Source organism: Mytilus trossulus, chromosome 6 (genome assembly GCF_036588685.1).
Source record: "Mytilus trossulus isolate FHL-02 chromosome 6, PNRI_Mtr1.1.1.hap1, whole genome shotgun sequence".
Taxonomy (NCBI): domain Eukaryota; kingdom Metazoa; phylum Mollusca; class Bivalvia; order Mytilida; family Mytilidae; genus Mytilus; species Mytilus trossulus.
This window is the reverse complement of record NC_086378.1, coordinates 44,225,293-44,241,209: the sequence shown is the minus strand read 5'-3', so window position 1 is coordinate 44,241,209 and position 15,917 is coordinate 44,225,293. Positions and strand designations below refer to the sequence as shown.

The 15,917-nt window shown below is 31.7% G+C and overlaps 1 protein-coding gene across 1 annotated transcript in view; it reads right to left on the bottom strand.

Moving 5' to 3' along the window:
* Nucleotides 1-11,877, bottom strand: part of LOC134722725 (von Willebrand factor D and EGF domain-containing protein-like) — a 33,074-nt gene extending 21,197 nt beyond the window's left edge. The window contains exons 1-6 of the mRNA XM_063586346.1: nucleotides 11,734-11,877; nucleotides 10,790-10,855; nucleotides 9,812-10,089; nucleotides 9,131-9,217; nucleotides 7,408-7,791; nucleotides 4,949-5,098 (exon numbers count right to left, since the gene is read on the bottom strand). Coding sequence (XP_063442416.1) covers nucleotides 4,949-5,098; nucleotides 7,408-7,791; nucleotides 9,131-9,217; nucleotides 9,812-10,089; nucleotides 10,790-10,855; nucleotides 11,734-11,848 — 1,080 coding nt within the window. The 5' untranslated portion in view covers nucleotides 11,849-11,877. The remainder of the gene's footprint in view (nucleotides 1-4,948; nucleotides 5,099-7,407; nucleotides 7,792-9,130; nucleotides 9,218-9,811; nucleotides 10,090-10,789; nucleotides 10,856-11,733) is intronic.
* Between the last annotated feature and the right edge of the window lie 4,040 nt (nucleotides 11,878-15,917).

The following is a 15,917-nucleotide window of genomic DNA, read 5'->3' as shown; positions in this document are numbered from 1 at the left end:
TCTTGATCTGAAAGTCAGTTTGGTCTGAATCGCTCTTAAAACATGTAAAAGACTGATAAAAAACAATTTAAGTCAATTTCATTTTTCTGACTTATTCACTGTGGTAAAATCAGTACTGTTCAGTCAATTCGCTTGCAGTCAATTAAGATCTGTTAAGTCTATTTCAAACTGTCCAGAAGTTGTTATTACAATATATTTGGATTACCAGCATACTGAATTGTCTGAAGAAATACTATAGTGTTATTAACTGGCTGTTTCTGTATTGGCACTGGTATAGATTCAAGGTTTGCTGTATTGGCCTCGAGACCCGTAGGGTCGAGGGCCAATACAGCTGACCGAGAATCTATACCAGTGCCAATACAGAAACAGCCAGTTCATAACACTTTTATTAAATGATTATAAGAGAATTAAAAACCGGAAGTGAACGTCCCGTATTAGCCCATGGGCCAATACAGCTTTTTTCCCGCTTTTTTCTGTATTGGCCCTGTTTTTTCCGTTTCAAAACTTTAAGACGTTACAAAACATTGCACATCATTTAACCTGTTTTTTTATGACTTTTATTTAAAAATATTATGCAAATGTTTTTATGCATAACGATACTTCCAAAGTTAAGTAATGGCGTAAGAAAATCGAAAACTGGAAGTGAACGTCCTGTATTAGCCCTAGAGGTAATACGGCTTTTTTTGTATTGGCCCTGGTTTTTTTCCGTATTGGCCCTGTTCGAAGAGCATTATTAAATCTTGATTTATATCGACAGTGGAACGTTTTAAGTATTGCACATGCTGATTTATCCGTATCAGGCCTTATTTGCTCATATCATTTAATAATGAACAGTACTGAATCGACTGCTCGGAAATGGTCTGAATAGTACGGAATTTAAGGAATGAACTAACGATTTGGCAATTTTGAATCGTATAGCTCTTGTTTTGCTGATCATTATTTCTGGCTAATAGAGAGGCGAAAGATACCAAAGGAAAATTAAAAATTATAAGTCGAAAATAAATAAAACGCTATGTCCAAACAAATAAGTATAATGACTAAAAGACAAACAAAAATGATCTTTCTATTATAGTATTCAAGATAATACATAAAAAAGCAAACTATTGATGAACATTGTAATTTAAGGGCAATGCAATAAACTCTGTAGAGAGTCGGTCAACGATTTCTCTTTATTGATTATAATGTTCAAAATGATAGGCAATAATGCGAAACAAATAATAAAAATCAACATTTTAAGGACAATAACTCTTGGCCATGAGACTTATTTGTAGATTTTGTCTTGATTATCATTTTTGCATTAAAAGTTTCTATCTATGCATTGTGCTTTTCAAGATAATATTCATAAATGAAAAAAATTGTAGAAATAGTCATTAAAAGGGTAATAGCTCCAATAAGCACTTGTCTGACGAATTCGGATGTCTAACTTATGTGTAAAATGTTGTGAATATTTGCACTAATGATTCCAAAGATATGAAATATTCTTACTTTTGTTTTTGTAGTTATTCTAGTATATTTTAACATGTTTGATTAACGTACGTTTTAAAAAATAGTTTAATCGTTACATCAAATATGGCGCAACTTTGTCATATTTTGTGTAAAGCTTTACCGTTAGGTCCATATTCGAATTGTGTACCCGAAAGTTTACACTCATGAGTTATTATTGATGAACATGTACATAGATTGGTTAAGTCACACTAGTTTATTAGAACAAGCATGTTGAGTCGAAAACTCATTTGTTTTCTGTCAGCGTTTGACGTTATCTTTTCTTCCTACTAAGAATGTTTACTTCCGATCAATTTTGTATGAATACCTGGAGCAAGGTAAAGTTTACCAGTCTTTACATTTTGGCCTAAAGCAAGGATCCCGGGCGTTCCTCGAGGTAAGAAGCAGCGCAAATATATGTATGCCTTGTATATTTTATAGATAATCATCGTAGTAAAGAGATACGAAGTAGTGCACATATCTGTAAGCCTCTTATCTCTGGGAATTATTTGCATTGTAGCATTAAGGAAACTCCCATTTGTTCCTTACACAAATACGTACAAGAATGGCATTTTAATAACACCGACATTTCATTTATGTACATTATATAGTTGTTTGGGGAAATAAATAAGAACATTGTACATATCTGTGAACAAATAACAGATGTTCCAGAGATTGTACTTTTTATTACTCAAATTAAATAAATGTATCTTTTCTATTATGGATTATTTATTCACGCTACCAAAGCTGATAGAGCACATTTGAAGGCCTCGGTGATTTATCTCTCGTAGTTACAAGCTATATAACTTTTGGACTAGCAAGAAGCAGAAATTACGACAACGCTCTAGCCATGCTGATCATTTTAGATTTTCAAAACTTCTCTTTTTCCATAAAAAAAATTGAAGATAATCGGCAAAAATGAAACGAAGATAGTAAAGTTAATGATTAAGCTCAATAACTCATACAAAAGTCTACCAATTTGTATGTAACAAAACAAAAGTTGTAGATATTATCATTGGTAATATTTCCCCGATTTCATATTTTCTCTATCATAAGCGATTTTCGAGATAATATCATAAATATAACAAAACTTGTATTTCACCCCTTCCGCTAGCTTTAGCGATTTTCGAGATAATATATTAAAACTTGCATTTTACCCCTATGTTCCATTTTTAGTAAAGTCAGCCATGTTGGTACATTTAGATATAGGAAGATGTGGTGTGAGTGCCAATGAGACAACTCTCCATCCAAATAACAATTTAAAAATTAAACCATTATAGGTTAAAGTACGGCCTTCAACACGGAGCCTTGGCTCACACCGAACAACAAGCTATAAAGGGCCCCAAAATTACTAGTCTAAAACCATTCAAACGGGAAAACCAACGGTCTAATTTAGGAATGTTTGATCGTCGGACACCAAAAAAAACAACAACAAAAAACAAGATACACTCATTATGATTTCGACCAAGTTTGGTTTCAATGGGCATAGTAATTTCAAATGAGATGATTTTTGTCAAATAATGGACAAAGGACAACAACGACGTACGCTAAGTGATAAGAATAGCTCACCTAATCATGGTCAAATCTCATAAATTGATAAAAAAAAAAAAAAATCAGGGTTATAAACAAAACTTGGGTAATTGCATGAACGTCAAAGGGGGCACACCCGTGCGTCGACAGGAAGAGTGTATGCTCCTTTCAAGTATCAACCACCGCGAAATAAACACTCAGTCAAAATGTCGGGAATGGGAAACAATCGGTTAAATTACAGATTATACGACTTCTTCGGTATTAAAAGATGTACGACTCCAAAAGCATGTCCCTAGTGAGTTGAGTCGACATATGGCATAAAAGGTAAAATAACAAAAATACCGAGTTTCAAGGAAAATTAAATCGGAAAATCCTCTAATAAATAGCAAATTCAAAAGCTCAAACACATCAAACGAATGTAAACAACTGTCTTATTCCTGACCTTGTAAAGGCATTTCCTTATGTAGAAAATGGTGGATTAAAACTGGTTTTATAGCTAGATAAACCTCTCACTTGTATGCCAGTCGCTAAAAAAATCCATTATCTTGACAACAATGTGTGAACAAAACAAACAGATACAATGTATAATAGGTAAAAGTGTCAAAAATAAGGATACAGCAGTCAACATTGTGTTATAATTTAAACCGCTAAAAAAAAAAAATATGTGAACAAAGAAAACCAAAATGGCATATAGACAAAGCACATAATTAAAAATGAAAGACAAGAATGCAAAAAATGACCACAGCACAAAGCACATTGGCGGGGTGCATAAGTACCAAGCCACGTCAAAAGGATAATTCCAAATATTGACTAAACAGTATAAGTTGATAGTTTATAAAATCAAATAAAAGAACATTCAACCAATTCAAGTGACCACAAAACTTATGTTGTGTCAACCTCAGACGTTATTCCTCATGACTGTTTAAAGAAAACTAACCAGAGGAGAGGAAATTTTAAATAATAAACCTTAGGGCCATTATTTGAGACTTGCTGACATGTCAAGTTTAAACGAAATGATTAAATATTATTGGTATTTAAGACTGTCCTCAGATGATAATAAGTGTCAAAACAAAGGCATGATGCCATGCGCATTAAATGTTTTTGTTGAATAACCAAAAGTTTTGAAATAATCAATTATTAAACGTTTGAGGTGTAGATCGTTTAAAATCTTAAAGAAAATAAACACTCGAGCTCTGTGAGGGAATTTTAAATAAAAAATTGATATGAAAATTTACAAATAAACATGTCTGTACCAAAGCATTTGAATCTTGGGAAAATGGTACTTTCGAGGTAACAAGTGATAAAAGAGCGATATTCATCAAGGACATTGTTATTTATAGGGAAATTCAGGACAAAAAAATATTTTTGGGGGAATTTACTGACAAAAAGTATAAATTTGTTTTCATCAATCAGGACATGACCAAGCAATATCAACTTGTATATGCAGAAAGTATGGTAGTCCATGAACAGCGATACCTATACATTTTTAGGTTCAAGGACAAATATTCCCTGCAGCCCCCCCCCCCCCCCCCCCCGAACACCCCCTAAAAAAACAAAAAACGATGAATTACCAATTAGCAGCGCCAGAAATCATCTTCAGCCCAATACTTTACATTTTTAGTGCTAAACCTCATATTGTCAGTGCTTGAGTGTACAATTTACATCTTTACATTTACTTTACATCTGTTGTATTAGAATTAAAATTTTAAGTGCTGTAGATTATAACATTTTTATCTCGGTTAGACGAACAGAAGTCAATAGAACACCCCACCGACTATATCAAAAGGGCAACGAAAATTTAATAAACCAATTGACAAGGCATTATGAAAAAACTAAATCACCCGAGATAGTTGAATGGAAAAAGGGCGTATGCAATCAGCGAACCCTTTTAAAAATTATTTGTGCACAGACCATGTACAAAAAAAACAAGACTTACCCTATAAGGACCAAGGTCATTTTTGTACATTACAAATTCACCGATTCCCATATAATCATAGTATGTTCCATCAAAAGTCCTGAAATGTGGATCGTTGTAAGACTGACATAATCTATTTTTCAGAACAGAATCTTTGTCTACTACGTCTACCTGCAAAAACAGCATAAAACTTAACAAATATGCCAAACTTTTATCAATTGCTCATAAAATCGATGTCAAGTTGGTAATGTTGCACATTATATAAACAACGCTTTTTCCATAACGATAATATTGAAAATATCGTGTTCAAACTGATTTTTGACGTAAAATTAATACAGGAAAAAAAACAATGTCATAGCAATGTAATACTTAATGTTTATGTTATATTTTTGCCATGTATAGTGACTTTACGGAAGCGGGCATTAATGAATTATAAGTAAATGAATATGTCCATTTTACATAGAAATATGTGAAGATTTGTTAACCCTCAGAAAGTCTATGGCCTTGGACAATATACTCAGGGAAACATGAACTTATTGAATAGCAAATTTTCATAGTTAAGCTAAAACGTATTTTATTGTCCAAAAACAATGACGATTGGATCAGACACAAGTTTTGCAATTTAGAACGTTTTTTTCCATTTCATAACTGAACAAAATGTGAATAACATCATATACAATATCATTAAAGAGATATGAAATGAAGAAAAATTAAAACGACGTGAATCATCGATTTCTTAAAGTCTAACCTGTAATTCAGTGGTTGTCGTTTGTTTATGTGTTACATATTTGTTTTTCGTTCATTTTTTTACATAAATAAGGCCGTTAGTTAACTCGTTTGAATTGTTTTACATTGTCTTATCGGGGCCTTTTATAGCTGACTTTATGCGGTATGGGCTTTGCTCGTTGTTGAAGGCTGTACGGTGACCTATAATTGTTAATATTTGTGTCATTTTGGTCTTTTGGGGATAGTTGTCTCATTGGCAATCATACCACATCTTCTTTATTATAACATTTTCATATATCTCTTCGTCAAATGGAATAAATGTATAATCTTTCGGGATACTTGATAAGAACAGATTTTTCAAAAGTCAAAATAGTCTGATGCTAATGAAAAAAAAATGTGCATTTAACCTGAAACATCAGTGGATGATTTTTTCAAAAGTTTTACTTTGCATGCGTTTAATTTATATTTTCTAAATTCTAGCAGAAGTTAATTTTATGAAATTGATTTGCAATTGATTCTATCATGGCTTTCTTGACAAGCCTATTTTATCGCACAATTTGAACCTAGATTTTTAATAGTGAAGTTAACATTCACCTTGACCTTTACGGATATTAGCTATTTTATAAGCAAAACCATGAATGATAATATGAGGCAGAAATAACCTGTGAATGGGGCCGAAGTCTATGATATATTTTTTTAAATCAACAATGTTAAAAGGAGAAACGGAAATACCATAACGTTTCTGATTCTGGTTCTGTTTCTGTTGTTAGGGATTTCAGTTGTGACGTTATTTAAGTTATGACGTCATATTCAATGTAAACAAAGAAACGCTGTCATCAGGTGACGTTTTTTTTAATAACAAGCATTTTTTTTTAAATGAATAAGTATTAGTTCCTCTCTAAGGCTGATAAATATACATTTTATACAAAGTCTCATGTAAACAAGACCGGAAACGGAAGTTAATTTCTGCGCCGATCCAGAAATTAAAAAACGCGACAACAAAAAATCGAACGATTTTGAGTTCATTAGTACAATGAAAAATACGGGAAATTTTCCCGATTTTTTTTTTTTTTTTAAAGATTTTTTAACTGTAATAGGGGACTTTGTCCCCATATTAGCTAAGCACGATGTTTACAGTGGACCTGAAGTTTCCTTTGTAATTTTAGCGAACAACATTTTGCTTTTTCATAATATTTTTCTTCCAACATTGTGCTGCATGTTCCACTTTGTCGAAACAGGACTTTAAACCTAAATATCTGGGATATAAATATATGAAGAAGTTTGTTATTCTATCAATTTCGACGAGATTATTCATATTAATTAACACTGAGGAGAAACAGCTTTAACTTGTAACTAATTTTCAAAACTCGTAAAGTTATTTTGAATATACAAGCTAAAAGAATCAATCTACGTACTCGGTTCAACTCCATTCGAAATAAGACCAGATGCGTCGACAGAGTTAACGTCCCTGCTACGGAAGCATCACCCATCAAGCAATATAATGTCTCGATAGAAAATTCAACAAAAGTAAAACGACGCTGTCCGGAAAATGATGATGTGTTAATATTTAATGCGTAATACATAGAAATTTATTGAAGCGTCAAACAATTCGTTTACACAAAAAAATTGTCTAGATTTCAGGCGATGAACACGTCGCAATATTACATGTACATTGGGCTTAAATAAACAGTTGAAACTTTCTTAAATTTATCCAAAAAAAAAGAGGAACATGAACACTAAAAAATCTTAAATACCCTTATTTGGCTTATTTGCACATCTCTCCAGATATTATTAGGTGTCGAAATATATGCAGGTGACGTTGATAGTCTTATGTATGCATATCTATTGTTTATATTATACATTCCGTCATTATATCCATACACCTGTAAGGTTCTCTTTTCCATCCAGTAAAGATTTCCCAATCTGATACCACACGATTTAGATTTGAAGACAATATCTCTTTTGATCACGTTATTAACGCAAGTTGATTCGCCATAATTAGGTCGGGATATGTAAAAATTGAGATCACAATGAGATCTTAAATCTGGATGTGATGAAATGCATCCCACAGGAACTGTTGATGTAAAGGTTATATTGATAGATTCACCTTCAGTTACTGTGTAATAATATCTGTCCGGCTAAAATTAAAACAAATGATTATACATTAATCTAAGGTACAATGTATGGTGAAATTCAAAATATGAAAAACTGTTATGAGAGTTCTAGAGAAGACGACAAATGTGTATTATCTTTAAGATTTTTTATTTACGTAATAGAAAATCAATCCAGGTGGAATTTGCGGTCATGTTTTGGAAACAAATTGTTACAATATGTAAATATACTTATCATAGATACCAGGATTGAAATTTCGTACATACGCAAGACGCGCGTTTTCGTCTACAAAGACTCATCAGTGACGCTCGAATCAAACAATGTTAAAAAGGCCAAATAAAGTACGAAGTTGAAGAGCATTGAGGACCAAAAATTCCTAAAAGTTGTTGCCAAATACAGCTAAGGTAGAAAAGACTTAGTATTTCAAAAATTCAAAAATTTGCTTACAGTTCATTTATAAATATGAACATATCAATGATAACTCATGTCAACACAGAAGTGCTGACTACTGGGCTAGTGATACCCTCGGGGAAATAAATCTCTACTAGCAGTGGCATCGACCCAGTGGTTGTAAATAAACTCATCATAGATACCAGGATTGAAATTTCGTATATCTGAATGAAACAAAAGATGGATAATTCTTAAATACCATGTAAATGAACTTTAGAAATTACCTATCATGACCAATTTTATGAAAGTATTTGCCTGCCTAACATTTGTTTATATAACTTTGCTCGGTGCTTTTTTCCGATATTTGTTGTTGTCGTATTTGAAAACTAAAGGTACTGCTCACAAAATAGAACTCCTATCCGCCACCCCTTTTAAAGTTCATGACTCGCCTATGAGAAACCCAAAACTAATTCGGACGAAAAAAAAATAACTGGTGCACAATGGTATCTATGTCAAGGTTGTGAGAGAGTTTCAATAATTTGTATTAAGGGGTTAAGGAGGAGTCACAGATACAAACATAACGAACGAACGGACGGACAGACGGATGGACTCATCATCACTGTATACCGCCTAATTTAGAAAGCGGACATATGAAAATATAAGAATTTCGGAAAAATAATAAACTTCACGTAAATTTGAAAATGGTAACAGTAATATCTGCATCATTTTTTCGCCTTCATAGTAAGTCGATAGAAAAATTAGAAAGAGTTTCAGGATAATCAGGTAAATTTGTATGTATAGGAATGGTAAAAAACCTAAATGTTTTCTTGCAGTAGTAATTTAACTAAAGAACTTTGAAAGGAAAATGATAACAAAAACTTGACTTTTAAAATTTTCTCTAAATAATCATCTTCTCAAACTTTTTGTCCAGCAAATGTTATCAGGCATGTCTGGAAAATATAAATGTGTGCTTACATACAATCCTGCGCTAAAAATACTGGTATACAGATATGGACCTGGTGTTGAACCTCTTGAATTTCTCATTCTGATAGCACATTTGACCTTTAAATAAAAATATTTGAAATGCATGATAATTAATGTAATCAATTTGATCCGGTCCTTTTTTGTCCTGTCAAGCAGATAGTTTTGTTGTTGGTCATATTCATAAACGATATTTTTTTATGTTTGAAAATCCTTTGCTAGCAGATGGAGAATTTATTAAATTAGTAATAGAACTACATATTAAAAGTTTCCAATACTTAAACTTTCAAACCAAATTCAAAATGTTCATTTACTCTTGCGGTATCAACAAATATTAAAGCAGCTGAAGCAGGGCAATACGATGAATTACTATTTGATAGCTTTATTCGAATGATTTTTTTAGCTGCAATTAGTAGCATAACCATCTTGTTGTCTATTGTATTCTAAACACATTCAATAACTTGTTTAAAGTATTGAATATCCTTTGTGCGGCATAGTTTCATAGAAGACCCATTCATGCCATTACTATATCTCTATTTTTACTCTAAGATTTTCGATGCAAAACTAAATAACTGTACAACTTTATATGTTTATAATGCATTTTATAACAAAAAAAAGGATAATTTAATTTCTGTTTTATGAGCTTCTCTAAAAATTAGCAGAATCGAACCATACCTCCATGTTCATCTTGTATTTACCATGCCAATCCGTTTCCTTTAGAACAATGGCATTTGTGATATCTTTGAACAGCAAGTTTGTGTTCTTCTTTATAACATTCCCACAAATCAACCAGTAAACGTCATAGAAATATGTTCCGTTGGATTGGTCATCAAATTCACACTTAAAGATTGGAATTAGGCTAGGCTTTGGATCTAAGTTAGGTATTTGGATAATTTCACCTTCTGTTAAAAGAGCTTCAACCTCCACAGATACGCTGGGTGTTGGAAAATTAGCTACAATTATAAACACGCGTAAATTCAAATACAAAGGGCGACTACAAAGATCATCCATTTCAAATTCCTGTGGTCTTTATATAGTTATTTAAAATATTCAAAAACGATTTTTATGTATGTATTCTCTATCTTGTAATGGAGAATTTAAAAGTCATCAAAGATACCAGGCTTATAAATTAAGGTCGCATGAGCATTTTTTGAAGGAACAAGATTAAGCATTGGAGCTCGATTCAAACCGATTAAAGTTTTAAAGTTAATATTCAAATGTATGTTTAACTTACTAACTAAAAAATAATAGTCAGAATCAAATCAAACATAAGGGGAAATGCGATCTGAAATAGCACACATTTAAAACTTAGAAGGGACAACAGTTGTATGTGGCAGAAACATTATTGTATAGCATAACTCTAACCATGTTGTTTTCATAACAGGCATTAAAGGAGCAGCTATAATTGACGTAAAAAATAGAAAGTGTTACACGTATTTCAGATAAGAAAAAAGGAAAACAAACTTCGATGACATGAGATCTCTCAGAAGCTTAAGGGTGATCAAATGCTTCCGATTAGTGAGCTTTACAGAATCCAGTGAGTTTTGGTCCACATTAGACACATATTTTTTTTATGTTTTGATGTTTAACATACAATTGTATGTTAGAAAGGTCAAATACGGAGTTCAAATAAGATGGATATGTAAAACTTACAACTACAGCCTGGATAATATTCCGTTTCTGAAGACATACTAGCTGGACAGTGTACTGGTCCACTTCCTACAAAAACAGTTTTAAATCATATTTAATAGTTTTCTGTTGATAAATAACTCGAACACATTATTCTTACTCCGATTAGGGCATTCTTTTTTCTTATTCCATGTTAACTCGTTCTAGGCGTAGAAGCGTCTCATAAAAAGTTAAGTCTAAGGTTTGACCAATTCGTTGATCCAACCAAATGACTTTTCAAGACCAACGACGTGGTGATCCTTTCAGATAAATGCTCAAAATGCAATAGACATTGTTCTGGAGCTAAATTTAGCTAAGGAAAATACGTCTCATAACAATTTTACTCTTATATCATAGAAAACAAAAACAAAGTATCACGGAGTTGAATCACCTACTATGCTACCAACAATTCAAATAAATATCAATATGAAATAGTCGTGTTTTGTTTTACTCTTTTTAAAACAGACGTCATTTAATTATAGCGTATAAAAAGAAGCAAGGTATAAATCGATTTCATTCTCGCAGAAGTAAATCACGAAGAATACAAGAGCGGTATAATTATATAACGTTTCACAAAATGTAACAAAATAAAAAATATTCGAGGAACCTTTTTCCTGCAGATCCATAGGAATTAAAAAAAGATATAAAAAAATTAGCTGGTATTGATGTTCTTCAACTGAATGATTGCTGATGTCTTTATAGACACCACAAGAGTAAAGACCCTATCATGAAAGACATTCTCTAGTTTTGGCTTTAACAGATATCAGAAGTCTACCAAATTGAGTGTCCGCTACATATAGCCGACTAGTTTAACACAATTGAATTCAATGTAACATGTACAGTCAATTTCTGATAGTGACTTTACTTTAACAAAAAAATCATAAGACACAAATGTTGAAATTGCTACTGCCGTTAAGAAAATACATTACCGAAGCAATATGCTGAATTAGCTGGTGTGGGTCGTAGATAATATACATTGTAACCGTCGCAGTTTCTTATTATAATATTAACTGACTCTTCGCAAATACTTTGGTTCGTCTGCATGCAAGATTCTACTGTCGTATTACCGTCCACAAATTTTGGCAAAGTCCCTACAATATGGATATAAAAGTAATTACGATCTTAACCTTAATATCTATTGTGAGGTAGCCGTAAAATATACGTGAATCAGGATATAAAGGAATTTCAATTATCTCCATCAACATGGATCAAAGTAAAGTATATCAATTCTTTTGCGGATGTTGCACATATTTTTATATTTATCAATCCTTGTATGGACCTAAAATAAAACTCAGCCGTATAAATGTAACCAGTAATTTAAATTATTAAAGGGGCATATGTAATTTATTTGCATAAACAAGTTACAACTTTCATTTTCCTAGAAATTCATAGGCAATCTACTTTCAGTAGCTGTTGCATTTTGAAAGGATTGAAATGTATATACTTCATTTGAATATGAAATCTTATTTCGAAATCACGTCTTTTATAAATTGTTCATTTTTTAAACGCCTGAAATACCGTCGTCTTGACAAAATACTTATTTTTTTATCAATCTTTTAAATTATAAAATAATTTCGATTTGTACCATTCAACCAAAAAGGGTTCATTGTTCCGCAATACTTCGTTCCGGGCAGTTGTGTTGTTGGCATATCATCACCATTATCACTGTAAATTCTATACCAGCCTTCTTTTAACATGTCGTCACTTATTGATTCTTCCGAAGTCCAATCAGCAAAAAATCCAGTTGAACGTTTTTCGGCATTATCTAGACGTTTGTACGTAACACAGGGGTCCTTTTTAACTAAAGATAAATTGGATGAATATATACAATATGGTTGGTATAAAAACATAACAATGGCAGAATTAATATATAAATATTTAAGATTTGATAAGAGATTTGTTCTAATAAAACTCTTTTACCTGTACAAAAATACTTTGTGGATTTTTCTCCCTTCCTTTAGTTTAATTTTTGTGTTTTGACCAAATTTGCTGATTCACGAACTTTCCAAACGATTTTATTAGGTTTTTTCTTATTTTGTGTGTTTTTATGTGTTTATTGTTCTGTCAGAAATCAGACCGTTATTTTTTTCAATACAACTGTTATTATTTTGTTTTCAAGCTTTTCTTATCGGGGCTTTTTTCTAGCTGACTGTACGTTAATGGTTTTGCTCACTGTTTTGTATGCACATGTCATGCATGTCGCAAGGCAGAAGCCTGTAATTCAGGTGATATTTTGATACTGCTTGCCATCTTTGTTTTTTGAATATCGGTTTTAGCCTAAATCAGAACGTTGATTTTTATCTTTTGAATTGTTCAAATTGTGTCATTCAAGTTCCTTTTAAAACTTCCTTCACGTTTTGTGATTTTGGTTCCTTGCTGAAAACCGTACGGTTACCTTTTATCCTTAAACATCAACTTATTAAGATATTTTCCTGTTGAAATTGTTTGTTTGGTTGTAATCTCATTGATTTAATCGGTTAGTTGTTAAAACTCTTATATCACAAGAAATAAAAATCACATAAATTACAAAAAAATACATTTGTAATTTTAATTTCAAAAATATTTCGCAATTTGTAGTATATAATTTCCTACTTTCAAAATGACTTTTTATGTTACACTTAAATGGGAGAAAGATCCAACAAAAATGATTACAATGGCAATTTAGAGAACGTGTTTAACGATGATCTATAACAAACATGATGACTACATATTTTATGTTCTCGACAACTTGTTCTTGAGATGGTTCTAAGACTTTGGAGCATACGATTGTATAATTATAGGTATTAACACATTACTTTAATCACTATTAATTTAGATATCAAAGCTGTTTATCAATGTACAAAGGGGAGAGAAACCTGAAAAAAACTATAATCATCACAAAATTTGTTGACTTCAAGTAAACCACACGAACTAAATGCTACAAAACAAAGTGTTTCACCTACATCATGTACATTGTATCATGGATTCATTTAATTTATGTCCTTCTAATAACTTTTTTAACATGTTCCTAACCGTGTGTTCTCTCAATTGTTGAAATTTACATAAAATTTGCAAGACACTTGTCTTTATAAATATTATAGTTATGTGCAGTGTTGTTAAAACAATATGACAAATGTAGTAATTGAAGATAAAAGATAAAAAGCAAGAAAACAAAAACTTCAAACATTGGAAAGAGTAATGCTATTTTATTAAAAGTTTTATAAAAAAAATCTCTTCTAAGCGTTAAATGAATATCATATAATCTCTGATATGCTACTGATGTTGCATTGTCGTCATAGTTATAATAAGGATTAAGAAAAGCACAAACACGAAGTTGGTTACTTTTTTCCATTTACATTTACCTCTTCCATTATAGATCTTCACGTCGTTTATACTGTCATGAACCATAGCTGATCTAGCAAAATTACTTCCGGATCTATCAATTTTATTTACATATCTACCACTCCAGCTGTTGTCTGTGTAGTACAGATAGTCATTATAAACAGCAATACCATTTATTGAATACCGATAATTTTGATAGCCATTTACTTTAATTTCCTGTATATCACTACCGTTTAAAAAGGCAGACCTTATCATGTTTCGTACTGTCCAATGAATTCTTCCGCCTTCAAAATCTACAAACGAAAGAATATCAAATTGAATGGATACAGTGTAATCATGCAAAATAAGACATTTAATAAATTATTTATTGGAAAGGTGGTCACATACATGTAATGGTTTAGTGATTGGACGATCATCCGTTTTTAAGAAAATTGACCGTAGAAAAGCTAAGGTCAATATATTTTTGAGAGATGATCGAATGACCGATAAACTGCCATTTAGCTCGTAATGAATTGTTTGTGAATTATACTAAATTGTTGTCTCTTTTAATACATTTTTTCTCGGTTTTAGTGTGTTACCAGGATTAGTTTTCCCTCAATCGATTTATGATTTTTGATCAACGGTATACTTCTGTTACTTTTGTTTACTGAATTAAATTTTAAAGATGGTTTTCTATCAGTCAGTTGTATTTTTTCTTCATGTCAGTCTGATGAGTCAAACTATTTTTAACTGACATATATTCTTTTGTTGTACTACTATACCACTGTCCTAGGTTTTTGGGAGTTTGGTTGCTCAAAAACATTTTAACCTGATCACATTCTACATGTGCCTTTTCCAGCTCAAGAACACTAGTATTCCAATGGTTGTCGTTGGTTTCTCCTTGTTGTGATACTGGCTTTGTTATAGGTTTATAATTTTCACCGAGACAATGCCGGACATAAGTATGATTTATAACGTTTTAAGTCGCTTTTGGATTGAATCGGGCTTTGAATAGAAACGCTACTTTCGTAATATCAATGATCGGTTGATTAAATGTTATTATCAACATACTACAGGTACTTGTGCCAGAGAAGCTGAAATTCATTCGTTGATAAAACTACAAAATCAAATGAATAATAAAAAGATTGTTATTTAAATCTATTATACAAGTGAAGCCAAGAACTTAGAAAAGAGGATATTATTGATGATAGATGAACATCAGACAATGTTCGGAGGACCGCGACAGTAGAAGAAAATACGTAATGCAGTGAAAAAACAATTGAGCAAGGAACTGTGACATTGTAATTCAATTTGCATTTCATTCATTTAATCGACACAAATGTTTAATTAGCATTTCCAGGAGAAGATTTATTTTTTTGAATTTTTCTGTAGAATTCACATGTAAGAATTGATAATAGATGTAGTTTGTCATAAAGGAGGTCAATTCAATGTATATAATGTTTATATTTGCAGGTAGATAGTTAGTATGCAAATGTATTATGTCATCCACAATCTAGTGGTCTCGACCTTTATTATAAAAACACGATTGTTCACAAGTTTTAAAAGGCATAATATACTCGCTTTTTTTAAAAGTATTACTTATCATATACCAGTAATAAACTTAGCTTACTATCCAGACTGACTTATTACTTGAATATTCTAATAAACACGACTGACAAATTATGATTCGGATTAAATTATTCAAGTTCCAATTCGAAAAGCTTTTTGTTTTAATGTGGGCTTTTTAAAATTTATTTTAAATTTAAGATCGAGGGGGATAGCCACTTCACACTAAGTAGCGTGGGAAAAACGT